Raw genomic sequence first — 15,674 nt, 5'->3', positions numbered from 1 at the left:
GTCACAAAGAGTTGGACACGATTGAGGGACTGATCTATACTGATATCTTTAATACTAACAACAGATTATATGGGGCTTCCCTGGTGACTCAGATGGTAAAGAATCTGCCTGCATATAGGAGATCCAAGTTTGGTCCCTGGGTTATGAAAATCCCCTGGAGAAGGGAATGGAAACCCACTCCCGTATTCTTGCCTGGAGAATTCCATGGACAGAAGCTATAGTCCATGGGGTCACAAAGAGTTGGACATGACTGATCTGCTAGCACTTTTTCCTAGATAGTGTATGAGAACTGTCTAGTTACCATTTCCCATGAGATCTTATTTCAGAACTAGTTTCTAGAGAGACTTAGCGCACATTGTGGTCCTAGTTAAATAAATTTATGGTGATGCACAGTATGTTCCCCCCACACTACTGCCATACTCCCAAGGTCTGTTAGCATATTGAAGCGTCAGTTTGTCTTTATTGTAATAAAACAGAACAGCCTGTTTGTCCTTCCCTGCCAATTTCTTGGTAGAAGGCAATGGAACACACTCCAGTACTCTTGCCTGGAAAATCCCAGGCAAGAGTAGGGAGGAGCCTGGTAGGCTGCAGTCCATAGGGTCGCTAGGAGTCAGACACAGCTGAGCGACTTCAGTTTCACTTTTCACTTCCATGCATTGGAGAAGGAAATGGCAACCCACTCCAGTGTTCTTGCCTGGAAGATCCCAGGGATAGGGGAGCCTGTTGGGCTGCCGTCTATGGGGTCACACAGAGTCGGACACGGGTGAAGCAACTTAGCAGCAGCAGCAACTAATTTCTTGATGTGTAATCATTCCTTAAAAAAAAAAGAAACCTGTAAATCAATACCTGTTACAACAATGGAATATGTTTTAGGAAATCTTGATGCAGTACAATAGCCATTTTATATCTTTGATTATGAAATTATTTGACTATTTGGTGTTGTGTAGTTTGAATTTTATAGATGAATATATATATATATATATATATATATATAATATGTAGTGTCTTTAAACAAGTGTATTTGTACAGAAGCCTACTTATTTTTTATATTCTAATTCATTATTACAGAAGTAGTCATTGTTCAAATAATTTGTTTTTCCTTATTTAAATAAAATTCTAATATAATTTTAGGATGACAATCTAATGGATGTCCTACAGCTGCTTGTTGCATTAATGTCAGAACATCCTAACTCTATGATACCTGCTTTTGACCAAAGGAACGGGTTACGGTAAGACTTTAACATTTCAAGAATTTTATTATATTTAATATGAGAGATTAGTTTTGAAATGATAGTTTCTTAGATATGAAAATTGTTACTGGATCCTATAAAACAGGATATAAGATTCTTTTATTTCATGTTTTACATTTTTTGAAAAATTCTTCAATGATACAGGATCTGTTACTGTTTACTAGGTGAGGACAAATCAAGCAAATCATTCCAGTGTTTGTATAGTTAATGCTATTATGCAGCTATTGTAAGGTCAAATTTTCTAACAGACCTCTCTTTAGGTCCTAGAATAGTAATATACAATTGTGATCTAAGAGAAGATCTCCATATCTTTCCTTTAAAATATAACCTTTTCCAACCTCAGTCCCAAGTCATCATTGTTTTAGTCTGCTCAGCATGCTGTAACAAAATATCCTAGACCAGGTCGTTTAAGCACCAACAATTTGTTTTCTCACAGTTTTGGAGAATGTAAGTCCCAGATAAAGGTGCCTGAAGGGTTGGTGTCTGGTGAGGGCTTTCCCTTTGGGGTGTAGGCAGCCTCCTTCCCACTGTGTTGACAGGGTAGAAAGAGAGCGAGAGAGAAAGCAGAAAGCTCTTCGTTTTTTTAAAAATAAGGATGCTAATCCACTTGAAGCAGGACGCATCGTTATGACCTCATTCAATTTTTGTTTTTTATTTAAAATTTTAATTGGAGTATAGTTTATTTGCAATGTTGTTAATTCCAAGTGTACAGCAAAGTGATTCAGTTGTAACTATACATATATCTAGTCGTTTTAAGATTTTTTTCCCATGTAGGTCATTACAGGGGATTGAGTAGAGTTCTCTGTGCTATACCTCAGGTCCTTATTTGTTTTCTGTTTTCTCCCAAATTCCCCCTGCCCCACCTCCTAATCATAGTTCCCTGTCTTATACTTAAAACTTCTCTGTCATATCTGCGTCTTGTTCTGATGAGAGGTTTACCCCTTCAGACTGTATTTTCTTGCCTCATTCGCATGTCTTGACCTCCTTTAACTTAACTGATTTCTTTTCCAAATACAACCACAGTTGAGCTTAGGAATGTAGTATATGAGTTGGGGAGCACATATTCAGTCTATAACAGTTATCAGCAACAAAAGAGAATACTTCTGTTTTAAGTCTTTCATTTAATGAGAAGGTTTTTGGGGCACAAAAGTTTAACAGGTACTTTGCTGAGTGATCAGCTGCAGTAAGTAATTTAATAATCTAGTTATAATAAATTTTCCATACCATGGATCATGGAGAAAGCGAGGGAGTTGCAGGAAAAACATCTGCTTCATTAATTGTACTAGAGCCTTTAACTGTGTGCCTCACAGCAAACTGTGAAAAATTCTTAAAGAGATGGCAGTAATGGGAGTACCAAATCACCTTACCTCTCTCTTGAAAAACTTATATATGGGTGAAGAAGCAACAGTTAGAACCGGACATGGAAAAATGGACTGGTTCAGAATTGGGGCAGGAGTACAACAAGGCTGTATATTGTAACCTTCCTTATTTAACTTATGTGCAGAAATGCTGGGCTTGGATGAATCACTAGCAGGAATCAGAATTGCCAGGAGAAGTATCAACAACCTCAGATACGCAGGTGACACCATTCTAATGGCAGAAAGTGAAGAGGAACTGAAGATCCTCTTTATGAGGGTAAAAGAGGAGAGTGAAAAAGCTCGCTTCAAACTCAGCATTCAGAAAATTAAGATCATGGCATCTGGTCCCATCAATTCATGGCAAATAGATGGTGAAAAACTGGAAGCAGTGATAAACTTTATTTTCTTAGGCTCCAAAATCACTGTGGATGGTGACTGTAGTCATGAAACTAAAAGATATTTGCTCCTTGGAAGAAAAGCTATGAGAAACCTAGACAGTGTATTAAAAAGCAGAGATACCACTTTGCTGACATAGGTCTGTATGGTCTAAGCTATAGTTTGTGCAGTAGTTTTGTACGGATGTGAGAGTTAGACCATAAAGAAGGCTAAGTGCCAAAGAACTGATGTTTTTGAATTTTGCTGGGGAAAACTCTTGAGAGTCCTGGACAGCAAGGAGATCAAACCAGTGATTCCTAAAGGAAATCAACCCTGAATATTGATTTAAGGGCGGTTGGTTAAGCTCCAATACTTTGACTACCTGATGCAAAGAGCCAACTTATTGGAAAAGACCTTGATGCTGGGAAAGATTGAAGGCGGGAGGAGAAGGGCAAAGCAGAGGATGAGATGCTTGAATGGCATCATCAACTCAATGGACATGAATTTCAGCAAACTGGAGTTAGTGGGTGACAGTGAAGCCTGGCGTGCTACAGTCCATGAGGTTACAAAGAGTCGCACACGACTTAGCGACTGAGTGACGACAGCAAGCAGTCTTTTATTACACAGTTTTGGTTTCTTTTTCAGTGTTCTTTCTGTATAAGATAGGAGATGACTTCATTCATTATACTTAGGGAGTGCATTTTCAGAAACTCGCCGAGAAGCAGAACCAAAAGTGCGCGCGCGCGCGTGTGTGTGTGAGAGAGAGAGAGAGAGACAGACAGACATGTATGTTAAGGAATTGGCTTATGTGATTGTAGAAGCTGACAGGTCCAAAATTTGCGGGGTAGGCTGGCAGGTGGAGATCCAGATAAGAGTTGATGTTGCAGTTTGAGATTAAAGTCTGTCTGTTGGCGTAATTCCTTCTTCCTCTAGGGAGGTCAGTTTTTTTTTTTTTTTTTTTTTTAAATTATTAAGGCCTTTAACTGTTCCAATGAGGTACCCACATTATGAAGGGTAATTGACTTTATTCAGTCCACTGATTTAAATGTCAGAGTAAATGCTGACCTCATAGAGTTATTTGGGAAATACTTCCTAGCCCTAACCTATCATCTTTGCATCTAGTGATCTGTAAACAGGTGTTCATTTTTTGTTTTGTTTTATCAATAAAGGTCAGTCTGCAAGTTGTGCCTATCCTTTATAGGTAGTTGTTCTCTTGTCACTTCATTTTTTAAAACCTCTCGTCTTGCTTTAAGTTTTTCTTATACATGCACCACTCGGGGATTAAGGTGAGAGCTGGGTGATAATTCACGTTTGTATAGAAAGACTTGATTGATATTGTGGCCTGAGTTTGTCCAACACATTGCATCTCTTAGGTCAGTTTGTGGCTTTTGAAGGTTTTTACACAGATCTTGAGGATACTTCCCCTTTGTTTGCTCCTAGCTATTCAGCAGTCTCCTACCCTCTCTAGTCTGTGTGTGCTAAGTTGCTTCAGTTGTGTCTGGTCATTGCAACCCGGTAAAGGACAGAAATGGTATGGACCTAACAAACAGAAGATATTAAGAACAGTTGGCAAGAATACACAAAGAAACTATACCAAAAAAAAAATCGTCATTTTCCAGATAACCACGATGGTGTAATCACTCACCTAGAACCAGACATCCTGGAGTCCAAAGTCAAGGGGGCCTTAGGAAGCATCACTACAAACAAAGCTAGTGGAGGTGATGGAATTCCAGTTGAGCTATTTCAAATCCTTAAAGATGATGCTGTGAAAGTGCTACACTCAGTATGCCAGCAAATTTGGAAAATTCAGCAGTGGCCACAGAACTGGAAAAGGTCAGTTTTCATTTCAATTCCAAAGAAAGGCAATGCCAAAGAATGTTCAGACTACTGCACAATTGCACTCATCTCAGACGCTAGTAAAGTAATGCTCAAAATTCTCCAAGCTCGACTTCAGCAGTACATGAATTGAGAACTTCCAGTTGTTCAAGCTGGATTTAGAAAAGGCAGAGGAACCAGAGATCAAATTGCCAGCACCTGTTTGATCATCGAAAAAGCAACAGATTTCAGAAGGACGTCTACTTCTGTTTTATTGATTACCTCAAAGACTTGGACTGTGTGCATCACAGCAAACTGGAATATTCTTCAAGAGATGGAAATACCAGAGCATCTGACTTAACCTCCTGAGACATCTGTATATAGGTCAAGAAGCAACAGTTGGAACCAGACATGGAAGAACAGACTGGCTCCAAATTGGGAAAGGAGTACATCAAGGCTGTATATTGTCACCCTGCTAATTTAACTTAATATGCAGAGTACCTCATGTGAAATGCCGGTCTGGGTGAAGCACAAGCTGGAATCAGGATTGCCGGGAGAAATATCAATAACCTCAGATATGCAGATGATACCACCCTTAAGGCAGTAAGTGAAAAAAACTAAAGAGCCTCTTGATGAAAGTGAAAGAAGAGAGTGAAAAAGTTGCCTTGAAACTCAGCATTCAAAAAACGAAGAGCATGGCATCTGGTGCCATCACTTCATGGCAAATAGATGGGGAAACAGTGGAAACAGTGACAGACTTTATTTTTTTGGGTTCCAAAATCACTGCAGATGGTGACTGCAGCCATGAAATTAAAAGACACTTGTTCCTTGGAAGGATAGCTGTGACCAGCCTAGACAGTATATTAAAAAGCAGAGACATTATTTTGCCGACAAAGGTCCGTCTAGTTAAAGCTATGGTTTTTCCAGTAGTCATGTATGGATGTGAGAGTTGGACCATAAAGAACGCTGAGAGCTGAAGAATTGATGCTTTTGAACTGTGGTGTTGGAGAAGACTCTTGAGAGTCCCTTGGACAGCAAGGAGATCAAGCCAGTCAATCCTTGGAGAATTTCAGTCTTGAATATTCATTGAAAGGACTGATGCTGAAGCTGAAACTCCAATCCTTTGGCCACCCAATGTGAAGAACTGACTCATTGGAAAAGACCCTGATGCTGGGAAAGATTGGAGGAGGGAGGAGAAGGGGACGACAGAGGATGAGATGGTTGGATGGCATCAACGATTCAATGGACATGAGTTTGAGCAAGCTCCTGGAGATGGTGATGGATAGGGAAACCTGGCATGCTGCAGTTCATGGGGTTGCCGAGTCACGCACGAGTGAGCAACTGAACTGAATTTTACTGTGGCCCACCAGGCTCCTCTGTCCTAGGGGATTCTCCAGGCAAGAATACTGGAGTGGTTTTCCATTTCCTTCTCCAGGCCTCTAGTCCATCGGAACCCATTTTCTTAATTCCTGTAACCTGAAGGATCGTTTTTTTTTTCACAATATTAGCTACCTGAACTTCTGACAGAAAGTAACTCTGAGATAAAGACCATGGGTCAGATTTATAAGAGAAAAGTGAAAATTCAGACTCTTATCTACAAAATGTGTAATGCCTAAGTGTTAACTTCTCCACACCAATGCACCTGATTTTGTGTGGTCTTCGGAGTACTTGGAAAATTACTTTTTCTATTTTGTCTGTAGTTAATAGTTCTGATACATAAGACAGAAGCTCTGTTGTCCGTGCTCCATCTTGGTTGGTTTAATGTATATGTTCATCATTACACTGGCATTCAGAATATTTCACTGTTGTAAAAATCATCTGTGCTTTGCCTGTTCATCCTTGTCTCAGCACCCTCCCCCCCCGCCCCTGCAACCCACAACCACTAATCTTTTTATTGTCTCCCTTGTTCTGCCTTTTCTAGAATGCCATATAGTTAGTATCATTTACTGTGTATTTTTTTCAATCTGAGGCTTTCAATCAAAAGGCTTTTCATAGCTTCATAGCTCATTTTTTGTAGGCCTGAATAATATTTCATCGGTTGGATGTCTACAGTTTATTTATGCATTGATCAAGGACATCTTGGTTGCTTGCAAGTTTTTGCAGTTACATGTAAAGCTGGTATAAACATGCATATGTCAGTTTTCCCTGGAAATACGTTTTCTCTTCCTTTGGATAAGTACCAAAGAGTGCAGCTGCTGGATCGTATGGTAAAAGTATGTTTAGTTTTGTGGGAGACTGCCAAACTGTCTTCCAGAGTGGCTATACTTTCAATTTCTTCTGAGGGTGATAATTTGTGTTGCTTCTCACCCTCACCAGCATTTGGTGGTGTTTGGCAGTTCTAATAGGTGTTTTATTTTTGTTTTCATGTGCATTTCCTTGATGACCTATGATGTGGAGCATCTTTTTATATTCTTATTTGCTATCTGTGTATCTTTCTTGATGAAGTATCTATTATGTCCTTTGGCTTCTTTATTGTTGGTATATAGGAAAGCAGTTGACTTTGAATATCAATTTTGTATATTGCAACGTTGCTATAATCACTATTTCCGTGATTTATTTTGTCAGTCAGTCCTAGATGTTCTTTGTAGGTGATCATGTCATCTGCAAACACAGATAGTGTTATGTGTTCCTTCACAGTCTGTATACTATATTTACTTTACTTGCTTTACTGCTTTAGGAAGAAAATTTGGTATGATGTAAAGGAATGGTGAGAGGGGACAGTCGTGCCTTTTGCTTGATCTAAGTAGTAAAGTTTTGAGTTTTTTTCCCATTGAGTGTGATGTTTGATGTAGGTTTTTTGTAGATAGTCTTTATCAAGTTGAGAAAGTTAACCCTCTATCCTTAGTTTATTTAGAGTTGTTAACATGAATGGCTGTTGGATTTGTCAGATTTTTTTTTTTATCTAATGATATAGCTGATAACTTTTCTTATGTGTTTATATGATGATTACCTTAACTGATTTTCAAATGTGACTATCCTTGTATACCCAGGATAAATCTCAGTTGGTCATTGTATATACTTCTTACACTTTTCTGGATTTGATTTGCTGATATTTTGTTGAGGATTTTTTATCTCTATTATGTAAGATATTGGTCTAACATAAGATATTGGTAGTTGTAGCTTTTCTCCTGGTTTTGGTACAGGGTCATGGTGGCCTACAGAATGAGTGTTAGGAGTATTCCTTCTGCTTCTCTGCTATGATGGAGCCGGTAGAGAATTGGTATAATTTCTTCCCCAAATGTTTAGTAGATTTTACCAGTGAATTCCTCTGGGTTTGGTAGTTTCTATTTTGGTGGTTATTCATTATCTTTAGTAGATATAAACCTACTCATATCTTTTATTTTTTCTTGAGTATGTTTTGGCAGATTGTGTCTTTCAAGGCATTGGCTCATTGCATGTAGGTTATAGAAATTGTGGGCATAGAGTTCATAATATTCTTTTATAGAGGCATGGCTTCTGTAGTTAGATTCCTCTTTTTATATCTGACATTAGTAAATTATGTCCTTTCTCTTTTTTCTTAGCCTCCAAGGAAGCTTACTGATTTTATTGATCTTTTTGAAGAATCAACTTTTATTTTTATTGATTTTTTTCCATTTTTTATTGATTTCTACTCCAGTGCTTATTGTTTTTCTTCTGCTTACTTTCAACTGAATGTTCTCATCCTGATGCCCTAGAGTAAAAGCTTCGGTTATTGACTTTAGACCTTTCTCCTTTTCTGTTAGAAAGTGTGTATTCAGTGCTGTAAATGTTCCTGTGAGTGCTGCCTTTGCAGCATCCCACAGATTTTTATAAGTTGCGCTTTCATTTTCATTTAGTTGAAAATGTATTTAATTTTTTGAAATTTCTTCCTTAACCCACCTGTTATTTAGAAGTATGTTGTTAAATCTTCAAGTATTTTTGTGTTTTGCGGCGATCTGTTACTGGTTTCCAGTTTAATTTCATGTGGTTTTGGAGCTGGTGTTGTATAATCTCCAGGCTTATATTTGTTTGTGTGTTTTTACCAGTCCTGGATGTGGTCTGCTTGGTGAATGTTCTGTGTGAACTTAAGAAAAATGTGTTTTTCTACTATTGTGCAAGGAGGTCATGTATGTGTGTGTGCTCAGTTGTGTCCACCTCTTTGCAACCCCATGAACTGTAGTCCGCCAGGCTCCCCCATGAAATTTTCCAGGCAAGAATATTGTAGTGGGTTGCCATTTCCTACTCCAAGTGATCTTCCTGTCACAGGGATCTAACACACGCCTCTCGCGTCTCCTGAACCGGCAGTCGGGTTCTTCACCACCGTGTCATCTGGGTAGCCTTGGACGTGGTACATAGATATCAGTGATATCCAGTTGTTTGATGGTATTTTTGAGATTAACTATGTCCTTACTGATTTCCTGCCTGATGGATCTATCTTTTTCTGAGAAAGGGATTTTGAAATCTCCCACTATGATAATGGATTCATTGTTCCTCCTTGCACTTCTGCAAGTTTTTGCCTTACATAGTTTTAGGCTCTATAGCTAGGTGCATGCAGGTTAAGGACTGTTATATCATATTGGAGAATTGACCTGTTTATCATGATATAATGTCCCTCTTTATCCCTGATAACTTTCCATACTTTGAAAACTGTCTGAAATTAATGTAGTTACTCTGATTTTTTATTAGTTATTAAGACGGTGTATTTTTGTCCATTCATTTACTTGTTATCTATATATATATTTATATTTAAAGTGGGTTTCTTGAAGAGAACATAGAGTTGATAAGCAAATTTCTAAATGTTAGAAGTGTATATTAAATTTGCTCATATCTTACTTGAAGATCAGTTTATAATTGTGTGACTAAGGTTTATAATTGTGTGACTATATGAAAAAATATACATATATAAGATATTTACTTTGGAAACATACTCATAGTAATTTGTTTTTAATTTATTCAGTGTTGTCTATAAACTTCTGGCATCAACAAGTGAAGGAATCAGAGTACAAGCTCTCAAGGCAATGGGCTATTTTTTAAAACACCTGGTGCCAAAGTGAGTATGCATGAAATCTCAAATGAACTGTTGCATATTACATATCAATGTTATAAATCTTTGGGATAGTATTTACAATGTGGTTCCTCTAGTCTGTTTTTTATTTATTTTTATTCATGAAATTCTATATAAGTTTAGTCCTCTTTCTACATATTAAAAATAAAGTAGGAAACCGGAGTATATTGTTTCTGCTTATATTTTAATTTTTCTTCATTTTGTTCACTATGAGAATAAATTTGTATAAGTTGAATTCTAAATAAATCTAGGTATGGACTTCTTTTCAGGTGGCTTGATCATCATTTGCTTTATCTGTAGTATGTAGCTGACAGAATTAACTGGAATATTTGTCACATACTGTATTCTATTATATGTATAACTAAAAACTGAAACCTCCATGCTTCTTTTCTTAACTGAATTCAGATGTTCATGTCCTACCTATTGTTCCTTATACCAGAATTGGTTTATTATAAAAATTAACAGTTTTGGTGGTAGAAAAATATTGGTAAATTTATAGTCTGTGTTGAATCCAGCTGACTGACTGTAAATAATACATTGGAACACAGCCACAGTCATTTATTTGCTTATTATCTATGGCTGTTTATACAACAGCAGTGTTGAGATATTGCTGCAAAGAGCATGGTACACAAAACTGGAAAAATATACTATCCAGCCATTTGCAGAAAACACTTGACAAACGCATGGGTAGAATTAAGTTTGTAATCCTTCAGTTTCTTAGTTTTTGCTTGAAAGTTTAATTTTAGTATGTTTGTCGTCACAGTGTTTATTTCAAAATTCTCTTGCAGGTCTTCTACCTTTTCTTCCACATTGATTTTCTACTTTACTTATTTGGCTTTAGATTATTATTTGTGGTGCTGCTAGTTAGTAAAAAATTACTGTGAAGATTTTGCTTTAGATTTTAATTCATGGTTCAATTCCGTTCAGTTCAGTCTCTCAGTCGTGTCCAACTCTTGGCAACCCCATGGAGTGAAGCACCCCAGGCCTCTGAGTCCATCGCCAACTCCCGGAGTTTACTCAAACTCATGTCCATCGAGTCAAGATGCCATCTAGCCATCTCATCATCTGTCGTCCCCTTCTTCTCCTGTTTTCAATCTTTCCCAGCATCAGGGTTTTTTCTAATGACTCAGTTCTTCTCATCAGGTGGCTAAAGTATTGGAGTTTCAGCTCCAGCATATGTCCTTCCAATGAATGTTCAGGACTGATTTCCTTTAGGATGGACTGATTGGATCTCCTTGCAGTCCAAGGGACTCTCAAGAGTCTTCTCCAGCACCACAGTTCAACAGCATCAATTCTTCGGCGCTCAGCTTGACTTTATAGTCCAACTCTCACATCCATACATGACTACTGGAAAAACCATAGCTTTGACTAGACAGATCTTTGTTGGCAAAGTAATGTTCAGTGTTCAAAAAACGAAGATCATGGCATCCAGTCCCATCACTTCATGGCAAATAGATGGGGATACAATGGAAACAGTGAGAGACTTTATTTTCTTTGGCTCCAAAATTACTGCAGATGGTGACTGGAACCATGAAATTAAAAGACGCTTGCTCCTTGAAAGAAAAGCTATGACCAACCTAGACAGCATATTAAAAAGCTGACAAAGGTCTGACTAGTCAGAGCTATGGTTTTTCCAGTAGTCATGTATGGATATGAGAGTTGGACCATAAAGGAAAATGAGTGCTGAAGAATTGATGCTTTTGAACTGTGGTATTGGAGAAGACTCTTGAGAGTCCCTTGGACAGTAAGGAGATCCAACCAGTCCATCCTAAAGGAGATCAGTCCTAGGTGTTCATTGGAAGGACTGATGCTTAAGCTGAAACTCCACTACTTTAGCCACCTGATGTGAAGAACTAACTCATTGGAAAAGACTCTGATATTGGGAAAGATTGAAGTCAGGAGGAGAAGGGGCCCACAGAGGATGAGATAGTTGGATGGCATCACAGACTCAGTGGACATGAGTCTGAGCAAGCTCTGGGTGTTGGTGACAGACACGGAAGCCTGGCATGCTGAAGTCCACGGGGTCGCAAAGAGTCGGACATGACTGGGGCTGAACCGAACTATGAAGATTTTGGTGATGATTTTGTTGTGCTGTGGCAGAACCAGTCCCATTTTTCTTAAGCTTTATTTGTTCCCAGATCGTAGTTTGTATTTCTGTACTTAAAGATTTTGTGGCCTTGTAAGTTCTAGGTTGACGGAAATTGGGGGCATTATTGAGTTGGAATTTGTTACTATTGTGAAAAACATTTTTGTGTCTCCTTCATCAACTAAATAGTAAAACTTTGCGTTTGGTTTTTTTTTTCTATGTAATTGCAGAAGAAAAGCTGAAGTCATGCTTGGACATGGGTTGTTTTCATTGCTAGCTGAAAGACTCATGCTTCAGACAAATTTAATCACAATGACCACGTATAATGTCCTATTTGAGGTAGGAATGCATGAGCATTTAATCTTAACTAATTTTTATCTAAAAATACCTGTATAATTGAGTTGACTAATGTTTAGATGAAATAAAAGCATTTAGATTTGATGTGTGATTTTAAAACTAGTTATTTAAAGAAGCTGTACTATATCTTAATAAATATGTTAGTCTGTGAGTTATTTAACAGTGCGGACATCTCTGTTTAAGTATTTTCTCCATTGTATTGACTATTTGATGTCTTATTTTATAATTAATTTAAAATGGGTTATAATGTTGATTAGTGTTGTACTTAAAGTTCATTAATAGTGATAGTGATATAGTGATTATGCTAATCCAATCTGGTGCTTCTTTTCTGTAGATTCTCATAGAACAGATTCACACTCAAGTGATACATAAACAGCATCCAGATCCTGATTCTTCAGTAAAGATACAGAATCCTCGTATGTATTTAATATACTTTGTTTTTGATATTCGTTTTTTTGTTTTTCAAGCTTTATTGTTATATAATTGACATACAACGTTGTGTAATTTCAAGGTGTAATATGTGTAATATGTTGATATATGTTGTGAAATGATTACCACAGTAGTGTCAGTAAGCTCACTCATGGCCTTACATAGTTTTAATTTTTGTGTTGTACGTAGCAACTTTCAAATGCATAATGCAGTATTGTTATCTGTTGTCTCCAGGTTAAAGATTACATCCACAGAACTTATTCACCTTATAACTGGAAACTTCTGGTTTTTGAGCACTTTCACCCATTTCTCCCATTTCCTTCCTTTTAACTTATTTTTTATAAGTACATTTTGTTACCAAAAGGAAAGGCACTGAAGAACCTAAAGTTTCTATTGTTGAAAACACATTGTTTAGATAACATTTCATTATAGGAATTAATATAATAGTAGTTTTGTTTGTGTTTGATGTTGACTATAGTTTCAAATTGACCTTAGGTCATGGGGAAATGTTTATATAGAGATTTTCAAGAATTATATGAGTAAGATCTATGTTCAGATTTTTGGTAAAGTTTTGATTGTACTATTTAGGTGATGCTAGGCTAAGTTACATGGACCATGAAGGTGGCTTTCATTTTAAATTCCTGTCAAGTTTAGAATACGAAGTGTGGAATTGAAAAACATCTGTCTTCCTAATTGTTTAAGATCTTAGTCTTGGTTAATAATCTTTTAATATTTAGAATTCTTAAGGACTTATAAAATGTGTACATTTCTCATCTTGCTTTTTAAGATTATTGTTATTAAAACAACTGGTTTGTCGAATTTATAATTTTAATTACTTTTTGTGTGGTGAGTTGTGTTCATGTTTGTGATACTATTTCAGTACTAATTTTAAAAACACATGTGTGTGTGTTTAATTTTTCTTCGCTTTCAAGGAATTGAGATATCATTATTTTATAAAGTAAAAAAGGAAAAAATACCTCAATTATATTGTTGTTCAGTCGCTCAGTCATGTCCAACTCTTTGCAACCCGATGGACTGCACCATGCCACCTTCCCTATCCTTCACTATCTGCTGGAGTTTGCTCAAACTCATGTCTGTTGAGTCGGTGATGCCATCCAACCATCTCATCTTCTGTTGTCCCCTTCTCCTCCTGCTTTCAGTCTTCCCCAGCATCACGATCTTTTCTAATGAGTCAACCCTTCGCATCAGGTGGCCAAAGTGTTGGAGTTTCAGCTTCAGCGTCAGTCCTGCCAGTGAATTTTCAGGCTTGATTTCTTTTAGGTTGTACTGATCTGATCTCCTTGCTGACCAGGGGACTCTCCAAGAGTCTTCTCCAGCACCAAAGTTTGAAAGCATCAGTTCTTTAGCACTCAGCCTTCTTTGTGGTCTAGCTCTCATATCTCTGCACGACTACTGGAAAAACCATAGCTTTGACTGTACAGACATTTGTTGGCAAAGTGCTGTCTTTGCTTTTTTAAGGTGCTGTCTAGGTCGGTCATAGCTTTTCTTCCAAGGAGCAAGCATCTTTTAATTTCATGGCTGCAGTCACCATCCACAGTGAGTTTGGAGCCCAAGAAAATAAAGTCTGTCATTGTTTCTATTTTTTCCTTATCTATTTGCTTTGAAGTTAATGGAATTGGATGCCATTGTCTTCGTTTTTTGAACGCTTAGTTTTAAGCCAGCTTTTTCACTCGCCTCTTCCACCTTCACCAGGAGGTCCTCTTTGCCATGGTGGTGGTCTCATCTGTGTATCTGAGGTTATTGATATTTCTCTTGGCAGTCTTGATTCCAGCTTGTGCTTCATCCAGCCTTGATGATATATATAATATCAAATATATTTTATGTAGTTATGGGAAAGATGACTTATTGAAGTCAAAATTTTAAAATATATTGTCTGTGTAATATAGTAGCAGAAAATATAAGCTATACACTGTGGTTTTTAAAAAATGGGATGTCTAGCTTTTCAGTCTTAACAGGTAAGTGATTTTTGGGTACATTAATTTACCCAAATGGGTAATTAATAGTATCTCTACAATCTGGGTGATAATAGTATCTAGTTATCATTTTGTGAGGATTATATGTATTAATATCTGTATTTTCTAAAAAAGTATCTCACAATAGTATATCCTCAAAGTTAGTGGATATTATCATCATGGTAATCATTGTTCGGGTAGAGAAAATTTGAATTTGTCATTAGAAGATTTCAGAAATTGCTCCTAAAATGTCATTAAGTTTATGATAAAATATCTTTTATTTGATATTTTGAACTTACTGCTTTAGAAGCACCAAAAATCTTGGCCAAATGAAGGTTTAGAGTTTCTCAATTTTTATTTGGGTAAAACTTTGGTATATTATTATTTGATTTTTCTACTTTGATATTTATATATTTTAAGCATTTCTTTTCTTAAAATTTATAGTATAAATTTAGTCAGTATTTAAGAGTATTACAGGAACACTTATTTATTGGGGGTGTTTAATAGGTTTTAATTTACTTTTCATATTTTTGTATCTAATTTCACTTTTAAAATTATGGAAGAAAATCTTGATAGCTTCTAAAATGGACAATGATAAGGGAAAAAGTAGGTGCATATTATATATATTGTTGAAGAAGCTGAGAATTCTTTTTTTCTGAGATTTTGATTTTATATATATGTTTTGAGTATTCAAAAAAATTTTAAATATGTATATTTTAAGATCAACTTTATTATCTGGCAGAGATTATGGAGAGGTGTCAGCAGTCATTGAATTCATTTAGAATTTAATTTGATTTACTACAAAGTTTTTAAATTTAAGCATTCTGTCTAATGATGCAAATAAAAAATTCCTTTCTTGTTTATATATGATTTCTAGTGAATGTTTTGACAGTCTTGTTTGCAGATAATTTGTTTTAAAGCACAGAAGAGGATATTTTAGGTGTACATTTATGTCAGGGAAGTAAAAGAAATTGAATATAGTGATGATCTTGCATCATGAATTTTTTG

General features: G+C 36.6%; 1 protein-coding gene across 3 annotated transcripts in view; it reads left to right on the top strand.

The window, feature by feature from the left end:
• Positions 1 to 15,674, top strand: part of LRBA (LPS responsive beige-like anchor protein) — a 719,345-nt gene that overhangs the window by 120,849 nt on the left and 582,822 nt on the right. For all 3 annotated transcript variants that reach the window (XM_065905003.1, XM_065905001.1, XM_065905002.1), the window contains exons 17-20: positions 1,132 to 1,229; positions 9,714 to 9,806; positions 12,138 to 12,246; positions 12,599 to 12,680. In XM_065905003.1, the coding sequence (XP_065761075.1) occupies positions 1,132 to 1,229; positions 9,714 to 9,806; positions 12,138 to 12,246; positions 12,599 to 12,680 (382 nt within the window). The remainder of the gene's footprint in view (positions 1 to 1,131; positions 1,230 to 9,713; positions 9,807 to 12,137; positions 12,247 to 12,598; positions 12,681 to 15,674) is intronic.

This window comes from Muntiacus reevesi, chromosome 13, assembly GCF_963930625.1.
Source record: "Muntiacus reevesi chromosome 13, mMunRee1.1, whole genome shotgun sequence".
Classification (NCBI taxonomy): Eukaryota; Metazoa; Chordata; class Mammalia; order Artiodactyla; family Cervidae; genus Muntiacus; species Muntiacus reevesi.
Note: the sequence above shows the minus strand (reverse complement) of the source record. Positions and strands in the feature narration are given on the sequence as shown.